This window comes from Vigna umbellata, chromosome 4 (assembly GCF_029865625.1).
Source record: "Vigna umbellata cultivar VRB3 chromosome 4, Vumbellata_1.0, whole genome shotgun sequence".
Taxonomy (NCBI): Eukaryota; Viridiplantae; Streptophyta; class Magnoliopsida; order Fabales; family Fabaceae; genus Vigna; species Vigna umbellata.
In genome coordinates this window covers 41663122-41680431 of record NC_142168.1, presented here as the reverse complement: position 1 = coordinate 41680431, position 17310 = coordinate 41663122, and the positions used below count along the sequence as shown (strand labels likewise).

At 36.0% G+C, this 17310-nt stretch overlaps 1 protein-coding gene across 2 annotated transcripts; it reads left to right on the top strand.

Moving 5' to 3' along the window:
* The first annotated feature begins 5325 nt into the window (after positions 1 to 5325).
* Positions 5326 to 8504, top strand: LOC124828565 (SWI/SNF complex component SNF12 homolog). 2 transcript variants are annotated; one of them, XM_047301898.2, is made up of 3 exons: positions 5326 to 5674; positions 5912 to 7502; positions 7990 to 8504. In XM_047301898.2, exons 2-3 carry the CDS (start codon positions 5932 to 5934, stop codon positions 8060 to 8062), a joined length of 1644 nt encoding a protein of 547 aa, XP_047157854.1. In that variant the 5' UTR covers positions 5326 to 5674; positions 5912 to 5931; the 3' UTR covers positions 8063 to 8504. The 2 variants fall into 2 exon arrangements, with proteins under 2 accessions (XP_047157854.1, XP_047157853.1); XM_047301897.2 differs by having other exon boundaries at positions 5327 to 7502.
* The last annotated feature ends 8806 nt before the right edge of the window (positions 8505 to 17310 follow it).

Genomic DNA, 17310 nt, shown 5'->3' with positions numbered 1-17310 from the left:
TAAATTTCAAAACATGAGATCGTTTGTTCATATAGAACGTTTAACCCGTTTTAACATGTTTGACACCTTTATCCATATTGAGAGTTTATTTGATTATAACGTATAACATTCAGCAAGACTCTCATTAATGCATTAATTAGGAACGATTTAGAGGAATGTCTTATAAAGACTTTTTTCTTAACAATTCTCTTTAGACTTCGCTTTTCTATTTGTATTTTGGATTTTTAGAATAATACTTAGTCATTAATCTTTTGTTAGTTCTGTTTATTAGTCCATAAGATATGTGAAGTTGTTAAACAATTTTGACTTATCCCTTAGCAACCTTTCTTTCTTTCTTCGCTGATGTTTAGTTATGTGACTCTTTTTATGGGTGAATTACTATGATTTGAGTATAACATTCTTCAGATTTTGTATGTTGTTGTGCTTAGTGTTTTGTCTGTTGTGCTGAGTGTTTTGTCAATGGTACTTGAATGTTTCTTGTGCGTGTTATATATTTTAGCTTTATTGTGTGAACTCCTTGTTATGCTCCTATGTTGTTTCATCATCTTATGTAGATTTAGTCATAACTTTGTATTCCTATGTTGGTTGTCTGACTTTTAGTGTTTTGACCATTGTGATTTGTTCTTTGTTTATACTCTTTTGTATATTTGATGATCTACCGCTACTTCGTTTAATGTTATTTGTTAAACTTCACAACCAAAGATGTCGTAGACGATCTCGATCTTTTTCTCAAACGATCTTATCTTTAGCAATCTCCTTTTTTTATGTTTAACAAATACAAATGCTAAACGAAAAGTTTTTCTATTCATTATTTTAGAAGGTACTTTAGATGTACTTCTCCCCTACTTCAGCGTGTTATGTTTCGTCTATTATCTGTCCTATTTGGCATTTTATTCATACTTCTCTTCCTATTTGTTTTTGTTTAGCATATTTCTCTCCCCCTTATTTGAGAAAGATAAAAGAGGTATTAGAGGATGCTAAACATATTTCTCTTCCTAGTTGTTTTAGCATATTGATACCACTATTAGGTATGTGTTTGGAATTGTTAAGGATAAGTGCACTTGTAGCTCATCAACTCTTTTGTCTTTTCTGTTTTCTTCTAGGTTTAGACTTCTCATGTTTTATGACACTCCCTTATTTGCTTTAAGGATTCATTACGAACCTTTTATCAATTTCTTTGGGTATTCAATTCATTGTTTGAAGTTCTTCTCTTCTATTATACCTGGTGTTTTATCATTGTATTTAGTATTTTATTAAACTAAAGGTGTTCAATGATTTCTAAACCTACTTTAGATATTGTTATATAATAGAGTTTTTAGATTGATGTAGACTTTTGTGTTGTATCATATATGGATGATGTAATATATTCTAAAGATTTGGACATTTCCCTATTTTACTAGTTATTAGGCTAACTTGCTATGTGAACATGTGAGTTCTTCATTTTGTTGGTGTTTTCAACTATCAATTAGCTAACAACTATCAAATGATTAACTACTAATAATATCACAGAACAATCTATAATTTAATTCGCAGCTTTCATAAGATAATGTAGACGAGTGTAGTTAAAAATAATCACAAAAGAAACCAATGAATTCAGAGAAAGTCAAAGCAAAAGAAATTTCATATGATAAATTTACACTAGCCGTTTGGTTCTATTCCCTAGTTGATGGTGAGGGTTTGTCCCGTTTTTGAAAATAATGGACTATGGATTTAAGGAGGGTCTGAAGGTAGGTCTTTTGTTCCTCCTTGTGTGCTTGGAGCAGTGCTTCAAGTCTTGTTAGTCGACGATCATTATTCTTAGTAATCAGTTGATTAATTAAGCTTGAGCAGAGGAGTCAGCAAGTAGGGCAGGTATGAAAATTTTGTCTATTTATAGCTTTTCGTGAAAGATGAACATTAGGCAAATAAGTTGACTCCAACAGAGCATGTAGCTTTAGGTGGAAAGTCAAACTTTAGTATACTTTGTAGAGGTACATAGCTTTATCATAACCTTTAGCAAAATCGAGCTTGTACGATGTGATAGAATAGAAGACTTCATTCAAGGGAAACATTCCCAGAATGTTCTTCATCTCTGACAACGTCTTTCTCTTGAGTATAGTGATTCTGATCATATCGTTTTGCTTTAGTAATCTGCACAAATATCAAGAATAATGTATATAACCATCAAAACATTTTATCGTACATGTATTAAATATTTTGAACTTTGATAAGCTTTAAGTCATATTGCGTGTTCAAAACATTTTATCATTTGTCATGCCATTAATAAATGAATCGTTTGGTAAACAATACCACATACAATAACCTCAAATGGTGTAAAACAATAGATGTTTTATCAAAGACTATTTGTAGCGTTTAACAGTCATACATTAGACGATGTAGTTCATCAGACGCTTTACTTGAATTAACATTGTATTGAATAACACTTTCTTTAAGATTCAATGTTATATAAGAGATAGAATTTTATGTTCATAAAACACTAGCTTGTTACTCATATCGGCTATTAGATGATTTAAAAAGAGAAACATTTTTTTTTCTTAAACGTTGTTCATAAACTTAGTTCATCAGATAGTTCAGTCTAGAAAACGTTATTCATAAGCTTGATTTTGTCTATAACAAATGTTACAAAATGTTTTTCTCTTGGGTTTTATTTCTTTAAAACAACTTTTTATACACAACGATATTTCGCATAATGCTTTTAGTTAAATTTCAAAACTTGAGTTGCTTAGACGGTCTATTCTCTAGACGATATTGTCTTAACACCTTTTAGTACAAAGCTTGAGGAAACATTCTAAGAATTTCTTCTTATCTCTCAACGTCTTTACATCTCCCCTACTAATAAGATTTCTCTTGGTCATGATTGAACACTTTTTGAAGTTCGTTACTACCTACACGATGGTCCTGTTAGATCAATTTTCAAAGTCACTTGTCACCTATAGTGTCGGCCTAGGCGTCCACAAAGTTTGGAAATAATTACAACTTATAGAAGGCCAGCGAAAGAGACGAGTATTGAACACATGTAACGTTTTGCCTCCTCGCTTTTTTCTTATGTTCCTGACAACTACTCACCCCTCACATTTATTCAAAACTAACATCCCATCATTCAAACCTCTTCATCATTATGCTTCTCAAGGCCAAGGGACTATAATACCTATAGGACGAGACCAAATAAATACATTTTTTTTGTACAAAATGTCACTAGGTATTGACACCATGGCAACAACATCAAGACTCGAGTATATGTATATTGAGCTTGGGGGCAAGTGTACTACATGTGTCCGAGTACATCTCAGCTACCTCTGCTTAGATGTACTCGACCCCTAAGGTATAAGAACATACCATGACAACCTAGTTGACTACATTTCAGCCAAGGCAACCTCCGTGACAATCGTTAATTACGTTGACCATATTAACATCAAGATTAAAGCATTATTAGTAAAATTGGTTAATTAAAGACAAATCATGGTAATTAGACATGTGGACCAAGTCCATCTAAATAAAAGAAAAAACATAAAATATAGTATAAATAACACAATACACGAGATAAATAGAGACGTATCTATTATTACAATATTTATTGTTGTCTAAATTAACTTAAACATCAAAGTGTCTTTTATAAACATATATTTTCTTAATCTTGAAGAGACATAAACCTAAAAAACATTTCAGCTTGAAGTACGTTACCATCCAAATTATGAAATATTTAGATTTGAAAAGTAAAAAGTTTTCTCTTTGGAAGGTTCTACATTATTTCAATCATCATAGAGCAAACAAAAACAAGTTTATACAATATCCACATATGAAGTTATTTATCATTCTTACTAATAAAATCAACTCTTCAATAAAATTAAATATCATTCGTTTTGATAAAAATATATGAAGTTTACATACAATATCGAGACTTTATTTGACAATTAAAATTAAATTATCCAAAGTAAATTATTAAAAGGAGAATGTTCATCTGTATCAAAATTTTGAAGTCGGTGAGACTCTCCCAGTCTAACGCTCCTAGTTCTAGAAATGCAGTTCTAAATAAAGTTTGAACTGGATAACTTAGGCCTTGTTCACTTGAATGGATTTGGGGGAGAGTGATTGAGGGGATTTGAGAGGATTTGAAAATAAATTTTTTGTTGTTTATTTGAGTGAATTTAGAGGTAAGTGAGAGTAAATTTGGAAGTAAAATTTGTGAGAATTAGTGTAGGATTTAATTGACGTGACAGATTAAAAAAATTTACTCTCAAATCCCCTCAATTATTCTCCCCAAATCCATTCAAGTGAACAAAGTCTTAAAAAGAAAGATTTTTTTAAAATTAACTATAAAGAATCTTTAAGTAATCCCTTTATAAATTTAGTTCATTGAACTTTTTCGTTTCTCTATTTTTATCATTACATATTTCACTTTTATTTCAGTTTTAATTAATGTATTGATTTTTATTTAAAGTTAAAGGTCTTTGATTACTGTATAATTTTAGTTTTTATTTGATTTCCGCGAATACAGAATATTTCTCTTTGTTTTAATATATTAAAACCCCTTTTAATTTACTAAAATGGGTTAATATGGAAATTTTAGTAGTTTTAATTGATTAAAAAGTTAATTTACTTTATTAATAACAGCATATTATTGTTTTCAAAACTCTACCAATACATTTAACACATTAAATTTCCTTTTAATAGTTAAAATGATTTTATTATAATCTATTTCTTTTGAATTTTAATTTGTTTTAATCACCAAAAGAAGTCCCTTTATGTCAAAATCAACCAATTACATATTGTGTTTTACTAAATTAAAATACCAAATTCAATGATCTTCTGTTCAAATGGGTCGAATGCACCAAAGTTTGACTGATTCCTTACTACTCACCAAATTTGGAAAAATTCTATTTTAAAGTGACCAGTCTAGTTAGTAAGTTAATTCCATTGCAGTTAAAACCGTTGGACTAGTTAAGCTTTTGAAATCATAACTCGGGTATCAAAGTTTATTTTCTTCCTAATATTAAAAGTTGATTATATTTTTAAAGTCTTACCAAATATGTTCCTCCATATTTTAAAAGTTTTATTTTCCTTATCTAATATTGCAAAGTCACTTAACATTTTAAAAGATATAGTTAATTATTGAATGTAAAACAAACAGAAATACATCAAGTTATTTTAGCTGTGCTTTAAATAATATTTTAAAACTTTCTCAAAAACATGTATAGAGATGTCCCTAATTTAGTGTTTTATATAATAATAACTAGCAATCATTTATAATGAGATCAAAATGAATAAAATAAATTCATAATGAAAAAAAAAAAAAACTATACTTATTATTAAAATATTTGTAGAAAATATCACTTTGTAGGAAGGACGATGCAACACGAACGACGGCGTTTTGCTGGAAAGCTAGAAGGGAAGGCGTACTCATTCAGTGACTAAACTTTGAGGTTTGACCTCCCAAAATTGGGCCATTTTCCTAACCCTAGCCACGCTTCACCGCAATCATCGTCCACCTTCCTGAAAAGAACCACTCCCAATTTTTCTCACTCTTTCCCATTTCTCTAATTTAGCCCTCTTTCTCCTCAAATTCCAGATCCTTCCAATCCATCCCTCTCTCCCACCGAAGCCCCATGCGCCGAAGCTAATCTCGTGTTCTTCTAATCACCTGGAGTTACGTGGATCCTTCCAAAGCCAGATCGAGGTAAACCCTAGTCGATTCAGTGGTTTTTCGTTTTCGGTTCTTTGTAATTTTCCGGGGCAATGCAAATTCGTAGTTGGTGGCGACTCACGCGAGTTTTGAATTTGGACGCTTGATTTTGTTGGTTATTTTCCCACTTGGTTCACTGGTTAAGATCGAGAGTTAAAAGACAGGATCTCTTCATTTTGGTATTGAGGTTTTTGTTTTTGTTTTTTGTTTTGCCCATTTCTGGTTGACTAGTGGATTAGGTTTGGACAGTGATGTCTGTGAACAATAATAACCCTTCTAAGGGCATTGGGGCATCTTCCTCATCCTTTGGCAATGCTGGAATACCCTCCAATTCTATACCTGCAAACCATGGTTTTTCACAGTCCCAAGGACAAGGCCAGATTCCCGTTGGTTTTCAAGGGCAGTTTCCACTTTCCCAGGCTCATGCTATTGTCCAAGCTCAGTCCAAGGCCCAGGCCCAGGCTCAGGCCCATGCCCAAGCAGCAGCTGCAGCCCATGCTCAAATCCAGGCTCATTTGCAAGCACAGGGGTTGACTCTTAATCAGAACCAAGGTGGTGGTTTGGGGAGTTTGGGGCTGTCGTCGGCTATTTCCACACCGGGTAATGCAAGTGGGAAACGGATCCCTCTAAAACCCCCAATTCGGCCAGTGGGATTTTCCCCTCCTAACAGCTTCTCCCCTTTGAGACCGATGGAGCTCACACCTGCTTCGCGGAGGAAGAAGCAGAAGCTTCCCGAGAAACAGCTGCAAGATAAAGTGGCAGCTATATTACCTGAGTCTGCACTGTACACACAGCTTCTAGAGTTTGAGTCTCGTGTTGATGCGTCACTTGCTAGAAAGAAGGCTGACATCCAGGAAGCGCTCAAAAACCCACCCTGTATTCAGAAAACTCTTCGCATCTATGTATTTAACACTTTTGCTAATCAAATTCGCACAATTCCAAAGAAGCCGAGTGCAGAGCCTCCAACCTGGACGCTGAAGATAGTTGGAAGGATATTGGAAGATGGTGTAGACCCTGATCAGCCAGGAGTGGTTCAGAAGTCCACTCCTCTGTATCCGAAGTTTTCAGCTTTCTTCAAAAGAGTAACCATTTCTTTAGATCAGAGACTATATCCAGATAATCACATTATTATGTGGGAGAATGCTCGATCACCTGCTCCACATGAAGGTTTTGAAGTAAAGAGGAAAGGGGATAAAGAGTTTACCGTGAATATACGTCTGGAAATGCATTATGTGCCTGAGAAGTTTAAGCTTTCACCAGCTTTGACAGAGGTTCTTGGTATTGAGGTTGATACCCGCCCAAGGATTGTTGCTGCGATCTGGCACTATGTAAAGGCCAGGAAGTTGCAAAACCCTAATGACCCTTCTTTCTTTCACTGTGATCAGCCTCTTCAGAAAGTATTTGGAGAAGAAAAGATGAAGTTTACAATGGTTTCGCAGAAAATATCTTCACATTTATTCCCTCCACAGCCTATACTTTTGGAACACAAGATCAAGCTATCGGGAAACAGTCCAGTTGGGACTGCTTGTTATGATGTGATGGTTGATGTTCCTTTCCCAATTCAGAGGGAGTTGTCTGCTTTATTGGCTAATGTGGAAAAGAACAAAGAGATTGAGACATGTGATGAAGCAATATGTGGAATCATTAGAAAAATTCATGAGCACAGAAGGAGACGGTCATTCTTTCTTGGTTTCAGTCAATCGCCAGTAGAATTTATTAATGCATTGATTGAATCGCAAAGCAGGGATCTGAAACTTGTTTCCGGAGAACCTAGTCGCAATGCAGAGAAAGAGCGTCGATCAGATTTCTTCAACCAACCATGGTAAGCTTTAACATTTATCTTATTTTTTGTTCATTATACTGTCAACATTGCTACCATTGATGTAACGAGAATAATTTAAAATCTAGCTTTATAGTTTAGAGATTAATAGTTTATTTGGATATGCTGCCTTTGTTTAGTGTGATGTATGATATTGTTTGGATTCTATTTTACTTGACTGATGCACTTTCACCAATTCATATCCACGGGAGGATTTCATTTCAAAATTCAGATGTGACTAAAAGTGCATAACATGTTTTTCCTTTGAGCAAATCATATTGACACCCCTGAGGCTTCTCAAGATTGCACTTAACGCTCTTCCTTTTTTTTTATATTCATAGCACTTCTAAGTCTCAATAGTTGCTTAGTGTGTTTGTGCCAATTTAACGGTAGACTTAATCAGTGTTTATGTGCTTTTTCTTCGATGTTATATAAATGCACGTCAGTTACAATCATTGTAAAATTTGATCTTGTTTGACAACTTGAACAGGGTTGAAGATGCTGTTATTCGATATCTGAATCGCAAACCAGCTGTGGGAAGTGATGCTCCAGGAAGCACATGACACCGGGATTTCGAGGGCCTCATACTCAGTTATTCATCCCTTTTGGCGATGTATTTGAAGATATATACTACGAGAATTTCTGAAGTAGCTAGTTTTCCGACTTCCATGCTGTATTAGTGGCGGGAAGGAATGCTGCTCCATGGTAATTAATATATACAATATGTTGTTGTATGGGTAGTATGAGCACAACTAGTTGCAGTGCTGATGATTGTTTATTAGGATAAATGGTACCACAGTTTCACGTCTAGTTGTAGTCAACTGTGGTGAATTCTTTGGTAACCTCACACTTCATTTCTCCGCGCAAGATGCTTGTCGTTATGGAAAATTGTATTAGGAAGGATTTGATTGGTGTACAGTATCTTCAGTTGTCATGCGACAACACGAGAAAGAACAAATGTTGCACCCCATGGCTCCTATTTCATCCATCTCTAGGTTCTGTTCACATTGATTTTTGGACTGTTACTTGCTCAGTATGAATGTTAGTGTTAGTGGTACATAAATAATTCTGTAACAGTAAAATTTGGTTGCTGTTCTTCTTTTACTTTAACTCAACCTCAAACAATGCAACACTATGTAACAGGCATAACCATGGCGTTCGCTTTACCAATAATGGTTATTGGATTAGTTGATAATTTATAATGATTATACATGAAAATTATACTCAATAATCTGATTTATTCTAGTATGATTTGCTGAACATAGTTTCATTTTAGTTATCAAAGCAACATAAGGTTCTAACTGTGTGAAATTATTCAGGTCATCTCCAGTACAGTTGTTCGTTGCGTAACTGTGGCCTAACATAATTTGTTTGATGCTTAACATAACTGTTGTCGAACATAAGTTATCACTAGAGCAAACAATATGACGTGGTAATTAAAAACACCGTTGTTTATATGATGCTTTGAATAAGCAAAACTAACAGAGATATTACTTTTAAGTAATAAAGTGGAGTTAATTATACAACTTGCAAAATTATATTAAACACTAATTTTGAAAACGTGTATATTCGGATAACAAAATTAAAATTTTAAACATTTCTTTATAGTTGGTGCGTGTTCTTTATAAATGTAATTTAGTCCATTTTATTTTAGTACTCCACTAATATGATATTTGATTTATCAAAACACTTACAACTAATATTTTTCAATCGAGGAGATCATTTGTTGAGATGATATTTTTAACTTTTTCAAACCATAAAAAGAAAATACAAGATTGATGAAAGAAAAGGAAAAAACCATCAATTTTTTTTACTGGTTTGATTCAACTTGAACATACATGTTTTTTTCAAGCAACCTGAGTTTAGAAGATTTGTACTATAGTCAAAGAGTTTATAAAATTATAAGTACACCTTAATAATTCTAAACCCTAAGATATCAAGAACTTGATATACCTATTAAGAATAAAAACTCTAGATGCAATACTTCACACAATTACATCAAGATTATCACTTGCAACGTAAATACAATTCAAGAAATGGAAAAATGTAAAAAGTAAATGAAATGAGTATACCCAAAGTGTAAACTTACGAATCAGTCCTATATCCAAGCAAGATATCAATCAAATTCATTTTGATAGCTTTTTGATGAATTTTAGAAAACCTAACAATTGCTCTTTTCAAGAACTCAAGAATGCTTTTTTTCTTACATTATCAACTCTTAGGTATGAAAATTTGTTTATTAGAAAGATAATAGAGTTTGTTTTTTTTAAAGAAAAAACAATTTACTTATGTGTTTTTATGATGGCCAACCTGCATGTAAGATCAAATACCTTTCTCTCCCTTTCGACATTAGCAAACATAGGGAGAGACAGATATCAAAGACAAATGAACCATGAAACATAAAGATAGATTTATTTCTAATTATATCAATTGATGGTAGAAATGGATTGTTCACAATAGCAGGATAGACCATAACTATTGAACCACAACATTAAAGTAAATTATTTAGCAAAGCATAGCAGATTGTTCAGTAATAGAACAAACATGAACAGAGCAAACTAAAGATCAAGTGAACAAAAGGTGTAACAACAAAGCAGGCAATCTAAGGTTCTAAGCAATCAAAGTAATTTAAGATGTAACAAAAGAAATAACAAAGAGAAAGAGCATTTAGTCTTCTTTATATGTCTCAGTGTCTTTTTCTTATAGCTCATCTTCCTCATCAGCATCAACATCGAAGTCCTCACTGCCACCGCCAATATTGTTCTCTTTGAGTTGTTTGTGGATGCTTGCAATTTCCTTATATAAGTTGAATGGTTCAAGACAACCTTGGTCAGTTGCTTCAACACACATTTTCCAAAATCATTCTTTGGTCTCACAATAGGTGAAATATGTGACTTATCAACAATCACTGGATCGACATCTTCTCCTTGGTCAACTTGAGGCTCATCTTTGGCCTATGTGATGAAGTGCCAAAATTTTCAATCTTATTTGTGTTATTGTAAGCCATGGATACTTTATCATTTAGATTCACATGGTAACATTCAAATACTTTGGAGAGAAAGACAACATAAGGTAATCTAGCCATAGATACCTTTGTAGTTTCTATAATGGTGTCACTTACAACCTCAGCCCAATCAGTTTGAATGTGCCCTTTGAGTGCATGGATGAGGTAGATGTCTTATGTAATTAATTGAGCACGGTTACTCCCCCTGAGAATCAGAGCCCATGCAAGAATAAATGTTAACAGTTTGTCATCCCTTTTCATGATATCATATTTAAACAAAGTGTAATCTCTTGGTCAAGGGCCTGCTACTCGGCCTCATCCATCAGTCGTTCAGGACACCAGCTAGTCCCCCTAAATGTTGTTCTCTCCTGAGATCAAGCGGACCAAGGGAAGAAAAGGTGTAGCATGGAGGGCGAGAAATCATCCTCACATAAAAGAAGTCGTAAGGAGACCAGGCCCCCAAGCAACTAGCTCGTGAGATCTTTAGTAGAGAGTTCTATCTAGGCAACAAGCTGAACTTCCGTCTAGCTCCAGATGAGAAAGATATGATTGAACAATTGTTCGAGTAAGAACTAGCGGACATGGCCCTAGAACTCGATGATCGGGCTACGCTAATGAATTGACACTTAGCATATGCCTTCGACCAAAGGTCCAACGAGAGGTTGCACGCTTAATTGTCCGAGTCGCAAGAGTTCGCCAATTGTTTATGCACGAAATCGAAAGAGGCCACCATTTCTCATGCTGGGTGCTAGGAGAAACAATAGGAGGTCAATCGGCTTCTTCAAGAGGCTCACAAGGTGATGAAGGATACCACCGAAGTTGGTTGGGCCCTTCAACAAGATTATGACATCTTGGGTGAAGAGAATCGTAAGCTCAAAGTGATAATGACCGAGCTATCTTCCCAAAATACTGAACTAATAGAAGAAAAGGGGAATTTAGTCAAGGAGAATGTCAGCCTATCGACTCGAGCTGAAGACTTGACTGTCAAGGTACGTGAAACGAATGAGGCTATCTTTGAGGAGCATTAGGCGAGCTTCAACAAGGCCATCCGTCAAGCGACTTTCCTTTTCAATAGCTCAACGGATGAAGCGGCTTTGACTCGACGTTTACAATAGAGACCTCGTGCCTATTGCCAACATTCTTGATGAGGAAGAGGTAAACGTTGTAGGGCTGGACAGGGGGATAACACTACACTGAGGGAGTAGATCTCAAATGGCCCGATCGAGGTGGAGGTGATTGGGCATGAATAGACCATAAGGGTTTATTATTTTTTGTGGTGGTCGGGTAACAAACAACCTCTTTTGTTTGGTTGTTTGTGCGCCAACCACCTATTCTTTTTGTACACCATAGTTCCATCAATGAAATACTTGAGTTTGGCTTTGCTCTTATGGTTATGTATGCCTTTTTTTTAATTTACTTGTCATTGTCGCGAATATTGTGTTCGAACCGATCGAGTTCCTCTATTCTTACATCTATCTTACGGGACTTATATTAACTTAATGAAGTTAGCAATTCAAGTAAAGCCTTACTGAACTTATCAATTTCCTTCATTTTCCCAGCCTTATCTCGTGGATAATTTAAACGAAGTTAATAGTGGTGTGAGTAAGAACGTATCGTTAGAAGTACCTGAAAAACACTAAAAGGGGGCTGAATAATGTTAATGGAAAACTTTTCGCAACCCTTCTGATATAACACATTATCAAGCTCTTGAAATTTTCCTTTAAATGATTGGTAGCTTGACTTAATAGATTTGTATAATAATAGCTTTTAACGTGCTATTTAGAATGTAGATACTGCAACGTTTTGTTAAGAACTTCCTTTATGAAAAAGATTGTTTAGCTTGGAAGATTCTTATGTTTAAAAATAAAGCACAACTACAGGTTTTCACAAGATCGTTTAGGTAAGAGAAGATATAATTACACAATAGATTTTATACTGGTTCGCTCCAATTGAGCTACGTCTTGTCTCCTCCATAAAGGGTTCCACTATAATCTTCAAATGATTACAAATGAGTATTAGCACCACTTCTGATACTCAGGAACCTCGTCGAGATTTCCTTTGAGGTCGCACTACTCCTGGTACTTAGCAACCCCGTCAAGATTTCCTTTAAGTATTTGCACTACTCCTAACACTCAGCAACCCCGCCGATTTTTCCTTTAAGTATTCAAACCACTTCTAGTACTTAGCAACATTGCCAAGATTCCTTAACTCACAGAGTTCAGTTGTAATTATTTTAATTCTCTTTAGAATTGCAATCAACGATTGGTTACAAACAATTCAGACTATATCTCTCATAGAGAGAATTTGATTAAAATACAAAGTAGTCTAAACACTCGCAAGTGTTTCTCTCTTCTCTCTAACAACAGTAAGAAATATGATAATGAAGCTTAAGAGTATCTCTTTCTCTTTTTCTCTTCTCTTATGTTTTCTTCAGCTCATACGTATTCTTTTTCTTGAGTTCTTTCTCTACTTCTTTTTAGGATGAATATATCGTTGTAAGCTTTGCTTTTGTTATTCTCTTATGTTATCATCTTGATTTTCTTCTTGAGAGATCTTCTATTTATAGGCTTTAAGGATATTTTTTCGTTAGACCGAGTTTGTAGCCTTGATAATTGTGTTTTCTCTTTCTTCTTTCCACAATAGCTATTGCGTAAGTCAACTTCTTAAAGCAGACATGCTTTTTCAATCCTTTTCTTGAAGTAGGTTGTACGATGTTTTTAGACTTTGCTTCAAGTGAGGAACATTCTATGAATATCTCCTTGTCTCTAACATCCACATTTTGATATTTGATTTGTAGTACTGTGGATGTGTGTAGAATAGCTTATCTACAAGATTAGAGTAAATTGTGCATGCAGCAGATACGTCTTTTCTTATCACTTTTATTGTTTTTGAACGTTGAGTATTTAATGTCATTTAATGCTTGCTCAAAACAACGAAGTGCTTTTTGATTTTCTACCGTTAGGTAGCATTTTTTCGATTAAGCTTTTTTCTCTAAGGATACCAAGCATAGATATATACTTCATCATAAGATGAGGTACTTGTTAAGCTCATGACATCGTATAGTCAAGTAAACGCTTCTTTAGCTTGCTTAAGCTAGAAGCTGAATACATATTCCAGATATTATAAACAGTAAGCTTTTAACTCAATCTCTCTTGGACGCCTTAGGCACAACAATGTTTAGCCATGCATCTGCATGTTTGAACCTAGATGTTTTTCTATTTCCCAAGACCTAAGTGTTTACCTAAGTTTTTCTATGTTTAGGGATTCTGGTTCTATGTTGTGTATGTTTGGGGTTCAAGCTCTAAGTCTTCTATTTTCACCCTAAGTTATTTTCTGATTATTGTCTCGTTTTAATGTTATTTTATTAAACTTCAAAACATGAGAGCTTTTGGGCGCATAGACGATTTCATCTTTAACATTGCTCGCTAACTTTTTTGTTATTCTTAGATCGATTGGTGAGGTTGGTTGTGGTTCACGGATAAGCACTATGTTCATCAACCTTTGATTAATAATGTTTCAAATAAGCGATAGTGGTTCACAAGGGGAACTCGTTGTTCACCAACCTCTAACGCGCATATAAAGGCATCTATTCGTGCACTTTTTTGGAGTTTTTTCCAAGAATACCTCGTTCCATTAATTGACTTAAAATTGTTACAATTGATCAACTGAAATAAAACTTCAAGTGAGAGGCGTTTCGCGTGTTGGACACTACTTTCCTGTCTGGGTGACATAAGCGATAGGCTCCATTGTTCAAGTCCTCTACCACTCTGAATGGTCCCTGCAGTTAGCTACAAGCTTATTGTGGCGTTGGCATTTTTCGTGATTCGCAGGTCTTTCGCCATTACCAAGTCTCATTCGTTAAAGCCCCTCGGTCAAACCTTGGTGTTGTACCTCCACGCGACCATCCTTTTACACGCCTCTGATCGCTTGGCTGCAACTTCCCTTTCCTTTAGCAAGGTGTCCAACTCGACTCAAAGCTCATCCTCATTAATGCTCATGTCTTGGATTTGCCTACTCAACGATGGCTTTCCCACTTCAACCGGCAGTATAGCATCAGTACTATACTTGAGATTGAACGAGGTTTCTCCATTTGTATCGTGCAGTGAACAACGTTACGCCCATAGGACTTCAGGAAACTCATCTACCCAAGCACCGTTTGCCTCCCTTAAACGTCTCTTGAGCTCAGCCACAATGCTTTTGTTGACGACCTCTACTTGGTCATTCGTCCAGGGATGCTCCACTCAGCTTGTAACATATTTGATGTCCAGGTTCTTGTAAAATTTTGACAGCTTCTTGTCGATGAAGTGGTGGCCATTGTCTGTAATAACTGTTCAAGGTAGCCCGAAACGACATATCAGTTTCCACACGAACTTTTGAACTTGCTGAGCAATGATGATGACAAAGGCTTCTGCTTCCACCCATTTCATGAAGTAATCAATGGCCACCAGAAGGAACCTCTATTGGGCTTGGCTGATCGGGAATGGTCCAATGATATTCATTCCCCACTGAACGAACAACTAAGGGGAGTTAATGTTGTGCAGCTCAACAAGAGGTATTTTAACATTGTTGATATGCTCTTGGAAACTCTTTCATTTCTGGGTGAAAGTCTTGCAGTCCTCCTCCATGGTCGGCCAATATTAATCTGCTTGCAGCGTCCTTGCCTTCAACATGCACCGTTCGGTGTGAAAGCCATTAACACCGTTATGCAGCTTGTTCAACACATATTGTGATTCTTCTAGCAATAAGCACTTCAAGAGTAGGGTGGTGAACCCTTTTCTGCATAGGTCTTCGCCAACAAGAACGAATCGTGCAATCTTTTTGGCCTCGGTCGAGCGTATGGTTTCACCTTCTTCTTCCTTTCGCAAAAGCTCTTTGATTTCCTCCCTCTAATCCTTTTGGCTGAGCATTGTCGTGGTCATGCATTCCACGAATTACTTCACTAGTATCTAATAGATGATTGTGGACAGTTGGCCATTTTCCTTACCACTTGTAAGTTTGGATAGCATGTCCGCTCGGTTGTTCTCCGCCCGAGGGATGTGCCTAATTTCCATGCATTGGAACTCCTTGATAAGCTCTGTTACCTTGTGGAAATACTGGAGGAGGTGGTCGTCTTTAACTTAGAATTATGCCTTCATTTGTCTTACAAGAAATTGGAAATTCGTTCAACATTCAACCTGCCAAGCCCCTACGTCCTTTGCCAACAGTAGCTCGGCCACAAAGCCCTTGTATTTGGCCTGGTTATTAGAAATTTTAAATTTAAAAAAGAGCGAGTGCTCAATTATTATATTGTTTGGTCCTTCAAGTGCCACAACTGTTCCTCCTACTTTTTTGTTTGACGAGTTATCCACAAACAACTTCCTAACTGGATCTAGGTGGTTGTCTTTCTAGAGGAGCTTAACTACGAACTTTGTTAGGTGTTTCCTTTTGACGAAACCGTGTGATTCAAAATGCAGCACGAATTCTGACAGTTCTACTAACCATCCAATCATACAACCTGCTAGGTCGAGCTTCCTATGGATTTTTGAAATTGGGTGGTCCGTGTGGACCACCATTTAATGACTCTAGAAGTAAGGCCTTAGCCAACTTGCTGTCGTTAATAAGCCAACACTAGCTTTTCAAGTTTCTAGATCCTGGAAAACCCTGCTAATAAAATAAACTAGTTTAGGCTCGAGGGTTTCTTGGACTAGAGCGACATTGATGGCCTCGTTAGAGACCGCGAGTTGCAACTGCAACTCCTTGCCCTTAACTGATTGGCATATAACGGGCGTGTTAGCCAACAATGCCTTTACCTCCGTGAACGTGATCTCGCACTACTCATCCCATCTTTAGGAGGAGTTCTTCTTCATCATCTTCAAGACCAACCGTATCTTCTCCACCAATATTGGGATAAAATGGGAAAGGGAGGTCAAACAGTCCATCAACCGTCGCGCCTCTGTTAGGTTCTGTGGGCTCCTCATCTTCAAGATTCACCTTTATACCCCGAGTAGTCAACATGAACCACGTTGGCTAGCCATGTGGTATAGGTAACCTCTTAAACAAAATTTTCCTCCCTCAACTTCTTCACTTCCACTTCTACTGCCTTTCTCTTCTCCTCGCTTAAGCATCGTTTCTTCTAAGCGACCGAACGTGCCTCCTTGAAAAGGGATAGCTCTTGGGACATCACTGTTGGATGAATGTCAACATGTTTGTAGCAATCCACATGAAAAAGTCGCTATTATCCTTCAACACCTTGATCAATGCCCCTTCGGCCTCCTTCTCCAGTTCGCTGGCCAAGATGGTAACTTGGCCCTTTTCCTTCCCCAAAGGGAGCTTATTGGTCTCACATTGTAGCTCTTTCTGGTTATCCATGTCGTTCAGGTGGATAGTGTTAAGTGTTAAGTGTTTGAATTCTCTTTAAAATTTTCAATCAATTACATCGCTTACAAGTCCTTAAATGATTACTCTCGCAGAGAGGATGTGTATACAATAGAATTCAATCTAACAGACTTTTAGAGTTTTCTTTCTTCTTATAATAAAGCTTATGATTTTATGAAGCTTGAGAGTATTTTCTTTCTTTCTCGTTTAAGCTCGCTTTTCTTAACAAATATTTTCTTCCATGTTTGTGTGCTTATTCTCATACTCTTTTCTTCAATGTTATTCAATTTATAGGCTTCAAGAAAATGTCTGTTAGATAGTACTTGCTTTGATCTTCGGATCTTCTTAGCCTTGTCATAGGTAACAGCCATTGGTTAAAGTCAATTTGTTAGAGCAGACATGTTTTTTCATTACTTTATCAAAAGTAGGTTGTACGAACTTTTTGGTGCGGAT

Coding starts and splice junctions, on each gene's coding strand:
- LOC124828565 (XM_047301898.2), top strand. CDS start 5,932: ATGTCTGTGAACAATAATAACCCTTCTAAGGGCATTGGGGCATCTTCC. Junction 7,503..7,989: donor GATTTCTTCAACCAACCATG/GTAAGCTTTAAC, acceptor CAACTTGAACAG/GGTTGAAGATGCTGTTATTC.